At 41.9% G+C, this 14,017-nt stretch overlaps 2 protein-coding genes across 4 annotated transcripts; one reads left to right on the forward strand and one right to left on the reverse strand.

Annotated features, from left to right (window-relative positions):
• Window positions 1-809: 809 nt before the first annotated feature.
• On the reverse strand, window positions 810-4,017 carry psma8 (proteasome 20S subunit alpha 8). Its single transcript, XM_031854887.1, has 7 exons — window positions 3,814-4,017; window positions 2,843-2,969; window positions 2,529-2,653; window positions 2,258-2,380; window positions 2,012-2,131; window positions 1,422-1,484; window positions 810-1,323 (listed from the first exon to the last, which is right to left on the reverse strand). The coding sequence occupies exons 1-7, from the start codon at window positions 3,913-3,915 to the stop codon at window positions 1,228-1,230; spliced, it is 756 nt and encodes a 251-aa protein (XP_031710747.1). The 5' UTR covers window positions 3,916-4,017; the 3' UTR covers window positions 810-1,227.
• A 638-nt stretch (window positions 4,018-4,655) lies between these two features.
• On the forward strand, window positions 4,656-13,480 carry ss18 (SS18 subunit of BAF chromatin remodeling complex). 3 transcript variants are annotated; one of them, XM_031855125.1, is made up of 11 exons: window positions 4,656-4,820; window positions 5,282-5,358; window positions 5,449-5,533; window positions 6,643-6,799; window positions 8,282-8,506; window positions 8,693-8,863; window positions 9,181-9,258; window positions 10,287-10,409; window positions 12,029-12,159; window positions 12,600-12,662; window positions 13,358-13,444. In XM_031855125.1, the coding sequence occupies exons 1-10, from the start codon at window positions 4,752-4,754 to the stop codon at window positions 12,615-12,617; spliced, it is 1,134 nt and encodes a 377-aa protein (XP_031710985.1). In that variant the 5' UTR covers window positions 4,656-4,751; the 3' UTR covers window positions 12,618-12,662; window positions 13,358-13,444. The 3 variants fall into 3 exon arrangements, with proteins under 3 accessions (XP_031710985.1, XP_031710984.1, XP_031710986.1); XM_031855124.1 differs by lacking the exon at window positions 12,600-12,662 and having other exon boundaries at window positions 13,358-13,480; XM_031855126.1 differs by lacking the exons at window positions 9,181-9,258; window positions 12,600-12,662 and having other exon boundaries at window positions 13,358-13,480.
• The last annotated feature ends 537 nt before the right edge of the window (window positions 13,481-14,017 follow it).

The raw sequence follows: 14,017 nt of genomic DNA on the forward strand, positions 1-14,017 counted from the left end.
TTGCAGACAAAGTGCAATTGCTCTAGTTGAGGCAGCCAGGGCACCCACTCAGGAAATCCTGGCTTGGGGAGATGACTCTAAATGAAGGACTTTACCATTCACCATTATGTCTTTGGTGAGAGTCAGAGGGAACCCCCGGGGCTCTTCAGCACAGCACGGTACAACTTTTCAAAGGGCTCCAGATTAAAGTCACTGAAAGTTCCCACTGGGGTCTGAGGCCAGGATCCCATTAAGCAGCCCTACCACACCGCCGGCCATAATTGTGTCGTTGAGAATTCAGAGCAGCGGTTGCTTGATAAGCGAATTTAGGGTGGAAAAAAAAAGAAAAAAAAATATAAAAAAAATAAAAAAAAAAAAAAAAAAAGGAGAGGCAAAAGGGGGTCTCGTTGGGCCACCATTAGACACTTCATTCGCTCCTCACTAATTTGTTTTAAATGACTGAGGGAGAGGTGAACACTTTATAAAGCAGTCCGAGCTACCTCTTCTTCCCCTCCCCAATTCCAGGTCTGTGCGACAGAACGCTGATAGATGAAAACAGCTCTTTACAGACACACAGCATACTGCCGCTAGTGGGGTTTTAAACTGTAGTTCTCTTTATCGCAGTACTTGCTTTGCAGTCGGATAATCGATGAAGAGGGGAAGCTCATTCCTCTGCTGTTTTTTTTTTCAAGTCCCTATAGTCTCCTCTTAAAGAAACCGATCAGGGCACCACTAGTTAAGACAATAGTACTCACTCGTATACACAGACACCATCTAGTGAAGCCATCTGTTAATACAGACTGTTTGATAACAAATGAAGTAAAAACATGTTACAAACAAGTCCGCTTTTATTGAGCATTTAGTTTCATTAGGTTTCTGAATGTTACAACCGGGTTTGCCATTTCAGGTTTCTCAGCGCTGTTTGGTGTATGATATAAAAACATCTTGTAAGCGTAGTTTAAGATCTAAATCCTAGCTTGACATCTATGCATGTGCTTTTAAACATCAGTTAACTCAACAGCTGGAAGTATAGGAACTGGATATTCTTTGCGGGTGGCACAGTGTCACTCGGAAACAAATGCAAAACATTTGAACAACATCAACGGATCTCAAGTTAGGATTTAGGTTTTCACAATGAAATGAATGCAAGAAGAAAACCCTTTGAAACTTACTAGTATTTGCAACCCAAAAATGCTATTGGCATCAAAGTGTAATAATGAAAAAAAACAAAACTCTTGGTTAACTGCTTCAAGTGGATTTTTTCTGCTTCTTCTTCTCTGCCTCTTCCTCCTTTTCCTTCTCAATCTCAGCCACCAGGGTCTCGATTTCCTTGGATTCCAAAATCTGAAACGTAGCAAAGAAAAGCAATTATTAGCCATTTCACAAAAAAGTAAAATAAATTTAAAAAAAACAAAAGCCAGATATAATATGCAGTGACTCACCTTCAATGGCTGATTCCGTCTGATAACAGCAAGTTCGATATTTTTCCCTCCTGACTGGACAACCTGTGAGGAAACAAATCCCAGCGAATCAGCGTATATTAACTTCTGCAGCCTCTAACACATGTTCATGTTGAGGTTAGGAAACACAGTTTTAGGGTATTTAAATGCAAATATAAATACAGAAAACAAGTCATTGAATACTGCAACTCAAATAAAAACACCACAGAATGCAACAACACATATACAGGGCAAAATGACTGCTTTTATTCGCTTAATTTTCTCCTTCTTTGGTCTGCAGGTCCAGCCAAGCACAACCAACCAAGCAATGTCATGCATGAAAACCTAACAACTATGTCAGATCACTTCCTGGTTTACATCTGGAAGCAGTTGTTGCTCTTTGATAAAGTCACGAGGAAAGTATTATATTCGTGGGTGTATATATATATATATATATATATATATTCGGGGTAGATGGAAATACTTTTGACGGGACAATTTCTCCTCTTTCGCATTTCACAGTATTTGTAATCGAAAAAGATCTTTCTACTTTATACAAAGTGTGCAAATTCAAAGGCTAAATTTGACTTTACCTCAAGCAAAGCTTTGATAGCCAACTTGATCGTTTCGTTGTCCCCAGCAATGGCATCATCCGTGTAATTCTTCTCCAGGAACTCTCTCACGGTTTTTGCGCTACGGCCGATTGCATTTGCCTGTTTTTTTTCCAACCCCAACAATTAGACAAAAATGTGTTATTAATCAAATTCATACAGACGTGGTACTTGTCGTACAAGTGCAACAAGAAAACAGAGTAATGTACAGAGGGCGGACTCACTGACCTTCCAGGCATGGTAGGTTCCTGAAGGGTCCGTCTGATACAGCCTGGGAGTTCCATCGTCGTCGAAGCCGACAATTAACGCGGAGATGCCGAATGGCCTGCGCCCATTGCTTTGAGTGTAGCGCTGCAAATAATAGGACCAATGTACAGACAGGTGTGACTGGCCATTCTTAGAAACCTTTACATAAATAAGCCAGTTCTATTAGAGCACGGCAACTAAAACTATGTTCTTGAATAGTAAACAATAAATCATGGGTTAGAAGGTTGGGCACCTGTTTCAGTGTAGCTATGTAGCGTGTGATGTATTCCACTGTGACTGGGTCCTCAACAGTTAGCCTGTGGCTCTGGCACTCCACCCGAGCTCTGTTGATCACAATACGGGCATCTGCCGTCAGACCTTTAAAAAAAAAATGGAAAGATGTTAAATAGCTATACAAACATAAACGGTTAAAGACTAGTGCTACATAGATATCTGTTGTGACGTAGTGGTTGTAACACCCTTTCTTAGTCCATTACTCCACTCTGCCATGTTTCATGATAAATGTATTATTCAGTTACTGGTAAAAGGTTTTGTTGTTTGAAGTACCTGCAAATGCCATGCAGACATGCTCGTCCAGGGCACATATCTTGCGGACGGTCCTTTCCTCCTGCAACTTTGCCACAGATTTCTTCTCAACCCCAAGGACAACAATGTCTTTACCTCTGATTCCCACCTGCAAAGAAGGAAAACAAAATGAATTTCTGAACTTTGGCATCACAGAACATTTTACTCCCAGTGGCAATTGTTGATATGACGTATTGAATAGCAATGAGCAAATATCAAGAATCGAAAAACTGATCTAACAAACTGGGGGTCTGTTACAATTAGGATAGGGACACCTTTCAATTGAGGACTTCAGGCTGAATGTTAAAAAGACGGTATTTTGATGGTTTACAAGCTGGTTTACACTTTTATTACGGTCAGATCTTCTATTAAGGTCTATTCAACAAAATTGGCTTGCCGTTAATCAGACTACTCTAACAATTACTCTTTAGATAAAAGCTCTTCTAAACATTTAAGGGGTTTTAAGGGTTAACTTATAAATAACAGGTTTCGATGGACGGATTACAATCAGACAGTTATCGTTCAATGTAATTCTGCCAGAAGTCCCTTTACAAGCTACAAAGTTACACGAACTACCACCATACTATTGTTTAGCAAAGTATGACTTCGCAGACAGTGTATTAATCAAATATTGTTTGAGTGAGCTACCTTGAGTTGATATCTCATTGAAACTGAAACTATTGAGAGAGTGACACAGCAACAACATGCTTGCTAGTAAGTCTTTCGTCTTCAGTATTTTACGTGAGGTTAACTGTTATAGTTCTTTCATTGGCTACAGATTAGCACACCAGCGGGGTCGTTGAAATGGCAACACTTAAATGCAACAGATTGTGTGATTAAAACAAAGCTAAATAGAAGAGTACTAAGAGTGTATGCTAGTCGCTAGCTTAGCTGGTTGGCTAACTGACGTGTGCTAACATTAGCTTAAGCACTAGTTTCATTTCAGGATTTACCGCTGTGGAGCCTTTCTTTACAGCTTCTTGTGCGTACTCCACTTGGAAGAGATGACCATCGGGAGAAAAGACAGTGATAGCTCTGTCGTATCTTGCCGCCATTGCACTGCCGAACTAATGACGATACAATCACAAGAAAAAAGGGAGACTAGCACCAAATGATTCAGCTAGTTAGCAATATGTGAAGCTGGCTGCCCTGTGTTGAAAACAGCGCATGCGCATGCCCTCTGAACTCGGGCGATACCATTACTAGGGTTCATGCGTTCGCTAGAGGAAATTTGTAATTAACATTTGATTAGAATCGTCGCTATTTGATTTGCTCTTCGTACCAATAGTTTTTATATTTCAAAGTTACAATACGAGCATTTCTAAGTTTTCATTGACTCTGTCAACTTCAAGACTGAGCCAATGTGGAATGAGAGATAAATGTGGGTGAACTAAACACATACGAGGACTAATATACATGTGTATCAGCTATTACTGCACAAGTGCAGCATATACGGTATTATTACTACTATTTTATAGAAATAGATTAAAGCTCTGACTGTGTTTCCCCTTTCTTTAGTTTAGAGCATTCCATTTCCCGTGGCCTTTAGGACCAGATCTAGACTGTTCCACTATATGAAAGAAATAGGTGAAATCGTGATTCAATTAAGCCAATCTATTGTGGCTATCAATTATATAAGTAAATATGTTGAAATATTATAATACATGAAACTTTTATTTTAACACCAGGTGTCCCCGTGTGTTTTAAAAATCAAACATTTCTACTATGTTTTCAAATATGCTGTACGACCCCCCCCCCTAAAACGGACCACTGCATTACGAAATTGAATCCTATTCTAAACTGCTTGATCTGAGTTCAACCGATGTGAGAAGTGTGTTCGCTACTTTGGACTTTTATGCTCTCGTCCACTTTAATTGCATAGAGTATCACCATGTCGGTGGCGTTTGCACCTCACAGGCAGCGCGGGAAGGGTGATATAACACCCGCTGGAATACAAAAGGTAAATCATGTTGGCGCGTCTCAGAATGGAGGCAACGGCATCAGACGATGCTAGCGGCGGTGCTAATCTGTGTAGCGGTGCGCGTCCAAGTCCGACTGGGAATAGATCGGGAACAGTTTTGCAGGGTCAAAGCGCGGCGGATATGAACCTCTCTGGAGTCACGACGCCACGCGTGAACAACGAGTCTTAGGTCGATGTACCGGCCTATCGCATAATTATATTTCTAATGAATGAGGGCCTGTCGTTTTGTTAGCGTGGGACAGCTAACGTTAGCTAGCGAGACGCGTCTTTTGTTAGCAAGAATCGCAGACTCGTGTCACTAAACGTCCTCCATCCTCCACGTTGTTTTCAAATTGCGGCAGAATAACCATACGACATTACTCCGTGTCACTAATTGTAAACGGTGTGTTATCACACATAACATAAACACGTGACATAAATCTCTGCATTTGCTGTTGCAGTTACTTGACGAAAACAACCAGCTGATCCAGTGTATAATGGACTTCCAAAGTAAAGGCAAAACAGCAGAATGTTCACAGTAAGTTATGAACCCTTCTCTCTTGTATGCACGTTAGTCATTTTAATTGCACATTAACTCAAACCCTGTCTTGACTCTCCACCTGCGCAGGTATCAACAGATGTTGCACAGAAATTTAGTGTACCTGGCCACGATAGCAGACTCCAATCAGAACATGCAGTCTCTCCTCCCTGCTGTGAGTATTGGTCCTTGCTGATTGTTATGAGTGACAGAATTGTGTTTAACAGTGTGACCTCTCTGCATCACGAGGTAATGTTTCTGCTCATGTCCAAAATAAGTCTTTTTGTTATTAGTTCAGGTAAATCACATAAACAATACTCAAGAAAACTTTTATAAAGTCAGGATTCTGATCAAAGAGTTCAATGCAATATTGCATTTACCAATGAACAAGAGCTAGTTACACTAACAAACAGTTTAAGTTTAAATGTATGATGTAATGTTTTTTTCTTATTTAATGTCAAATCCAGTCAAACTAGAGGTTGAAAGGTGTGTGCTCCTCTAAGTATCAGTGTGACCTGTTGACCTATTGTAGATGTTATTTATGGATGCACAGCCAGTTTAAACTTGTTCTATACTGGGTTTGCTTGAAAGCTCATTCATTTTGGAAGAATCAGAATCCAAGTATATTAACATGCAATGAATTTGGTTTGGTGTATTGGTGCATAACAATTAACTTGGTGAGAAATATTTTTTAAAAGCAAGTACTACAAAAGTCAAGAAATATAGATAAAGAAGTACAATAATGTGAAAAAATATACTACGAAGAATATGCACAATATAAGTATTTTAAAATGAAAGAGCTGAACAGTTTTAGAAGTAGTAGTTTTGTGCTGAAATGTGCTAAATATTGTGCAGGGGATGTGCAAAAGTTCACCACAGGAAGTATAAAAAGTGTAGTCGTATATCATATTTAAAGCTGCAGTGTATCGGATTGATTTACTATTAATTAGATAATAATGGTCTGTGTTTAATGCTTTTCTATTCATTGATGAGCCCTGGTTATGACTTCATTGAGAGCAGTTAATTCAGTGTTTGTGTGACTATGTATTGTACTGCTTGCGTATTTATTGTCCCTTTTTGAATCCACTATCTTTTAAAAACGTCTGGCTTCCTTGATTAATGGAGCTACAGCAGTTCTACTGTATTGTAATATTTTCTACAGAGATCTTGGCTTTTATCTGCTTCTCTTTTCATCAGTTTTCTCTTTTTTTTTATGCGGCTCCGGCTCAGATCTGTTTCTAGCGAGCTGATGTGTGTTTTTGTGTCTGTGTTGTGCGCCTGCAGCCGCCCACTCAAAACATGCCCATGGGACCTGGTGGGATGAGCCAAAGTGGACCCCCCCCTCAGCCTCCTCACGGTCACAACATGCCGTCTGAGGGTATGGTCAGCGGTGGCCCTCCAGCCCCACACATGCAGAACCAGATGAATGGACAGATGCCTGGTAAGTGACCCCCCCCCCACCTTCCCTCCCTCGTCTTTCTCTCTATTTTTCTTTCCCCTTCTTCTTCTCTCAGTCCCTGTCTCACTTGGGTTGCCTAGCAACACCACAGAACTGTGAGGGCGGTCGCACTGCTGAAGGATGATGTCACACATTCGCCTGCATTGGTGGTCTTGGACTTGACCTTCGTTTAGTCGTGGTTACCCCCTCCTCCTTAAACATCATGATTTGTTTCAGTGTGTGTTTTGTTTTGTTGTTTTTTTGGCAAATTTATATGTTTTTTTATTATGTTAAAAAACCATTAAAGAGGCAGTGATTGCTGTACCACGCAAGCATTGTACATTGTGAAGGGTAAGCGTCTAGGACCTTATTAGAAACCAGAACATGTTGCATGTAGGGTCGTTTTTTAACTGGTAGTGTTCACTTTAGCTGTGCCGTGATGTTTCCTGAATATCCATCGACAGCTTACAACAGTGAATATACATTTATAACAATATAATGGTATTACTTTTACTCTTTAGATGACTTAAGTGTAGGCACCGGCTTTCAGTTTGAAATGCCTTTGTAGCATCACGAAAGAGTTGCCCTCCTGGAGGTTGTCTTCCCTCGCAACTTCCCATTCTTCATTGAACAAATGGGAACCTTGTTACTCTGATCTGCTCATTTTTCTTTTGCCATGCTGTTGGATGTGTTGTGAAGTCAGTGGCATTTTTTATATAATGTGTGACACATGGTAAATCGTTAAGCGATAGAAATCTTTCTACATCTAAATATGTAAGATTCAGTTGCTTTTTGTGGATCGATCAGCTTTAAATATTGCAAGCGAGGAATGAAAAGAAGATCAAACTCAAATGGACTGGTTGGACAGAGGTGCAGGTGATAAATTATAGTTGCTTACAATTTGGATCAGCTTATTTACTCTACACAGGAACAACAACAATAACAACACGTGTCGCTCGCTACCTCATCCCTACAACCTGCCTGATCCGCACTGCACATAGTACTGCACACCTGTGGTCAAACACTCTCATCCAACTTATTGTTCTCTGATAATGCTACATTGTGAACAACACATCTGTGTTGAAATTGGCAGGAGGAGAGCAGTTCAGCTGTTAGCAGCTAACAGCGGCTAAATAACGAAGCTAACGGCTAACGTCATCAGAGGTTCCATTGAGTTACATAATGATGAGTTCAAGCTTTATTCAGTAAAAATGAGTGTTGGGTGAAGTTTTAGCAACTGATAATATATATTAAAAAAAACTGCCAATGCCAAGATTTTTAAAGTAAATGTTAAAACAAAAATACAATGATTTATTTTCTAATCGTATATATTAAAAATCTAAGGTATCTGCGAGGGACAAAAATGAAAGAATAGATTGATTTCCAACATATATCACAATGTCATGGAAATTACACACGTTTGCGTACTAAATACGATGGTGGTTTTTAAAGTCAAGTCATGAATCGTCTGTTGTCGTTTTCCAGGGCCTAATCACATGCCCATGCAAGGTCCAGGCCCCAACCAGCCCCCAAACATGCCCAGTGGCTCTATGAATATGCCCCCCAGCAGCCATGGCTCGATGGGTGGTTACAATCACACCGTCCCTGCTTCCCAGGGCATCCCAGCGCAGAGCCAAATGAACATGACCCAGGGCCAGCCCATGGGAAACTATGGGCCTCGGCCAAACATGAACATGCAGCCCACTCAAGGTAAAGCAACTCATTTTGTTAGCTTTCACTTGGTTGTGTTGATTGATTTTCTAGTACCCAATCACCTACCGGCCTTATTGGTGCTTCACCATCCACCTGCACCTGCATTAGATGAGCCATATCCTGCTTGTATGTTTTTGCTACCTAGTACAGTTTGAGAGTTGACTCTTTGTTGGTGTGCCGCAGGCCCCATGATGCACCAGCAGCCTCCCTCTCAGCAGTATAACATGCCTCCTGGTGGTGGTGCGCAGCACTACCAAGGACAACAGACTCCAATGGGCATGATGGGCCAGGTCAACCAGGGGAACCACGTCATGGGCCAGAGGCCAATGCCGCCCTACAGACCCCCACAGCAAGGTATACCCCTCAGTGTGTCTGTGAAGTGTGCAAGTTGTGAGCGTTGGCCTTTCTTCTTCCTAACCTGCCCTCCTGCATTTCTTACTCTTGTTCTTCTCAATTTCCCCTATTTCCACTTCTGCAGCTCACAGACATCTTGATGACTAAACATGTAATCTAAAGCCTCCAATTACACAACTAGTCGAGTGGCCAAAAGAAAAGCTTTCTAACAAGAACTAGCGGCAAGGAAATCCATCCTCTCCACTCTTCCCCTCACACAGCCAATCCAACAACACCTTGAATCTACTTGTGTGTATGTTGTGTGTACGTGTATGTAGGACCCCCTCAGCAGTACCCAGGGCAGGAAGACTACTATGGCGACCAGTACAGTCACGCAGGACAGGGAGCCTCAGAAGGTAGGAGAACCCTCCAGTCACTTGGAGAGAAAAAAAAAAAAAACCCCAACAGAAAACAAGCCCCGGAGTTGTGTTAAAACACAAATGATGCAAAGAGACTGTGACAACACCAATGTTTCAGTTTCTTCATCATTTTCTGGGAAATCAAAGTGACTTTGGACTCTTATCAAAGGCCAAATACGGCCTCTAATTTTGAAGAAACATGCGCGAGTGCACCCTGTTCCAAAAGGTGCTGCAGTCCATGAACAAGTTAGCACCTAGCCAGTCTTGTAATGCCCCCCCCTTCCCTAATCATGTCTGATGCTCCACCTGCTGGTGTGAAAGAAAGGTCAGGGACAGTCTCGTGTGAGTCTTAATGGCCAAAGTTGTCTTTAAGTGCAATGTTAATCCTTCAGATACTCACAATAACATGCCAGAGGATCCTTTGATACTCCATGGCCTGCTACTGGTTTGCGTGTTTGGAGTATAGTAATGACCAGAGTATTCATATTGCCAACTTGCAAGTACTTGAAGCGTACTGCCATTGTTTGGCGATACACTGATTTGCAGAAGAGCAGCACTATTGACAGTTATTTTTGAGAACTGTGCTACCACTGCATTACCCTCTAAATATAACATATGATCTGCTACCATGTTTATGTGTTAACAGGTGGTATTATTTCATTAGCAGCCACACTGATAAAAGTCACCACAGATTCATAATAAACAGCTCCCTCTCTTTCTTTGTCTAATTAACAATTACTTATTTGTTGTGTGTGTGTTTTGTTTTTCTTCTCTACTGTCTACACTGGTTTCCTTTTGACCTTTTCCAAATACAACTTCTTTCCTTTTTCTTGAAGTAAAGACAGTCCAGCCATTTCGACACAAACAAAAACAACAAAATCTTCTTAAAATATGGCTGGCTCAAAAACTTGTTTGTCTGCTCTGCTGTTGTAGTTGTGAACATGTTGCTCACATTGCCTGTGAACATGTTGCTCACATTGCCTGTGAACATGTTGCTCACATTGCCTGCTATTGCCCCCTTGAAGGTAACGCCCAGTATGGCCAGCAGCAGGAAGCATACCAGCAAGGCCCCCCCCAGCAGCAGGGCTACCCTCCTCAGCAGCAGTACCCGGGTCAACAGGGCTACCCACCGCAGCAGCAGGGCTACGGTGAGTTGCTTTCCCTCCAACAGTGGCACACATTTGTCCTGCAGGAGGCACTATCCGCTCTCTTTCGCTCCCCCCTTATTTCTTTTTGTAACTGTCGACTAATAATTCCTCCTGAGTGAGTCGGTGGTTGCGGCCCCTCGACTGTGCCAAATGCATGTCGAGGCATCATCAAGAGCAAGGAATTAAAGAACCACCTTAATGAACGGTTGGGGGATTGGAGCTCGGTGGAAGAGAAATTTAATCAGCATAGTGGTGGCTGGCACCACATTAGCATTTCTCCTGGTGCTGCAGTTTGATATGACACACTGTTCTGAGGGAGTGGGAGAGCAGCTTTGGCTGATGGGTACAGACATTGGGCAAAGTGTGTGTTGACTGCCAGCCAAACATTTTGAACTCTAGTTTTTTTTTTTTTGAATAGTTAAGCCAATATGTTAATTGTATACATACATATTAAAGAGTAGGTGTAAGTTTAGTCATTGAAGATTGTAACTTTTTTTTTTTTGTTGTTGTTATTGGAAATGGCTGAATCGTTTTACATTCAGCAGTCTCCACTCTTTGGAGCTCACGATAGAAAAGGCAAGCTCATGGACAAATTAACCTGAACTGAGAAAAAGTCTAGTAGACTTTGGTTAGACCACTTAATTGACGTATTGTGTATTCTTTTTTTAGATTTTCAAACTTGAAGGCATTCACAATGAGCGTGTGGCCTCTGGGTTTTAACCAAAATAAAGTGTGTTTTAAAACAATGTTCCGCGTGCTATGTCGGCTCCTGCAGCTCTCTGGTCTTTGTGTTTTTTCTTCTTCATCCCATTTTTCACCGGAACTTTCCATCACTCACCCCTCTGTCTGAGCCAGAGCTCGTGTTAGTAATGAGCTTGCGGAGAAGCAGAGGCTGTGAGGTGAGCTCCATCTGGCACACACACACACACGCATGCCTTCTCTCGCCGGCCCTCACAAGGTTATGCTCAACAGCAGAAGGCATTATGAGCTCCTAACGATGCTGCGTGGGCCTCATTTGACTTCAGCCACAGTCGAGCTTAGCGTGGTCCTCCGCAGCACCTGCATAGATAGCTACGGTGTACGGGGGCTGATGGAAGTCATTTTTTCTCTCTCTTTTTTTTTTTTTTTTAATGAAGCCCGCTCCTCTAATGAAGACCAACAGAATCTCCTTGATGTCTCCTTGCATTAGGAAACCACCGCCCCAGCTCCAACCCGGCTCACTCATTTTCATTCATTACCGAGTTAGACATGGACGCAGCCTCAACAAATGGGTCGGATATATCCACCATCCCGTCTTTGTCATCTATCAGATTTTTTTTTTTTATTGCAGCCCATTAGCGATAGTGAACCAACAGGGATTCCCTGGAGTTCTCAGAGTAACAAGTGGGAAACAGAAATAGTTAATGAGCAAAACACGGGCCGCTTTCACACTGGGTTCCTTTGTTTGAGTCCAAACCTGAGTTCCATTGTCCCACCTCCATCGAAAAGGCCGAAGCCTTGCACTGCGTTAAAAGAAAACGTGTGCAGTGGGGCAACTCTTAATTGTGTGAGCGAGAGTTCGAGTCGACTCTGCCCAACAACATTTTTTTTTAAATTTGAGTTCTCATCGTTTGTCGTAGGGCCTACCCAGTCTGCCCCAGGACAGTATCCCAACTATCCTCAGGGGCAGGGACAGCAGTACGGGGGCTATCGCCCTCCTCAACCGGGACCCCCACAGGGCCAGCCGCAACGCCCTTACGGCTATGACCAGGTGAGTATGCCCACAACACTGGAGAGTCACAGCGACTAGTTAATGTATTGGCCTTAGTTTGTCCCTAAGTTGCCAGACTAAGTTGTATATTTTGTGTAGTGACACCAATATGAGTGAAGTTAGAAGGTAAATATTAAAAGTTAGTGTGTTGTGCATGCCCACATCATATTGGGGGGTTAAATCTGCTCTTCCCAAAAGAGTGTATGTGTTACTATTGTCTTTCACTTGTTTAGTTAAGCCTTAGTTGTATATCCTGGCAAATACGGTTAGATAATGAGGAATTCAGTGAGATATGAGGGCTTTACGAGGACGCTTCCTTAAACGTGATGCAGACTGCTGTAGTGTTTAAAAAGGGGGATCTATTTGTTTCCCTTGTATTTCCTGTGGTCTTATGTGGGGACCACAGCTACACTTTGATATCTTTATCTTTGAATATTCAGGGACACATCAGGAAATAAAGACCCGGGGATTTGAACCCCTGACTAGCTCTGTAAGAAGCAAAGGTAATGGTTGCTGTGAAGACCTCGACGTCCAATCTAGACGTTTGGCCACCTAGCCTTAATTTGCATTTATTATGATTCTTCTGTCTCTCTTTTGTCTTTCCTCCATCTTTCTCTTTTACGTTCTTTAATTTCTTTAATTTTATTTGAATAACCAGGGGTCGAATTGTAAGTTATGAGGTCCAGAAACACAGCATGCTTAGTCTGCAGTGAGACAGCCAACAGCTCAGTGCTTTGGCTGTGTCCTTAATCTCTTCAATTCCCTGTACTGATTTGGAATATATATTTGAATTATATCAGACTGTCAGATCATAGTTTGTTGATCAAAATTTGTGTCCATTGTATTTTGCATCAATGCCAAACGCATACTTCGACCCCTGTTTAGAACTGCATCAACTACTGTTGTCGCACTTGAAACAAGTGTCTGCTATTTATCGAGGAATACCTCGTGTCCTCAGCCATGTTGCTGCTGAAACCTGAGGTACAAAGTTAGAATTTAAGAGCTCTCAAGTTGTGAGGCCATGCTGCCACCTGCTGGTCAATACCAGCTAATGCAGCCATACATCACGGTTTGCATTATGATGTGGTCGAAACCCCAGATGTTTGTTTGCACCCTATCGTGATTGTGTGAATAAAAGCTTTTTTTTTTTTTCTCGAGAAGGTTCAGTAACACGACTCTGTCTCATTTCTCTCTGCAGGGCCAGTATGGGAATTACCAGCAATGAGAGACGGTCACAGCAACCCACACAGCTCCGCTCTGATCTCTGCCTCAACTTTGACCTCTGGTCAAATGCCAAGCAGACTCAAACGATGGTTGTAGCTCACTGAGAGTCTCAGACAAGAACATGCAACACTCAAAAATACAAGATACGTTTCCCCCTCTCTTTGGGCTCTGATCCTCGCCTCTAAAATGTATTCTGTTTGTCATGTACATTGACCTTCACCCTCTGGTTCAGTAAGTCTCAAAGCAGCAATGCCTTAAAAGTGGAACTGCCTTATCCTTTAGCATTGCAGATTGTGAAAACGGGCTAACAAAAACTTTGGATATCCGAGATGATTTAAATGTACAGTTTTAATCTACCGTGGTGCATTGTTTCTCTGTCCTTCAGCTCCTCGTTCATAAGAAGCAATAATGCCAGCACTAGGGAAATGTGGGGGGGCGGGGGCTCGGTGATGAAATAATGCACCAGATGAACTTCCGGCTAGGCCATGGTACGTGTCTTGATGTATGTGATGATGTAAAAATATATTTTATGCTTTTTAGATCACGCTAACTTTGTATAAGACATTGGAAACTAGTACTATTAGCTGTGTCGTTTATTTCATGAAGTGTATGTGTCAATTTTTTTTTTTTTTTT

Source organism: Anarrhichthys ocellatus, unplaced genomic scaffold (genome assembly GCF_004355925.1).
Source record: "Anarrhichthys ocellatus isolate YVR2014 unplaced genomic scaffold, GSC_Weel_1.0 scaffold15, whole genome shotgun sequence".
Taxonomy (NCBI): Eukaryota; Metazoa; Chordata; class Actinopteri; order Perciformes; family Anarhichadidae; genus Anarrhichthys; species Anarrhichthys ocellatus.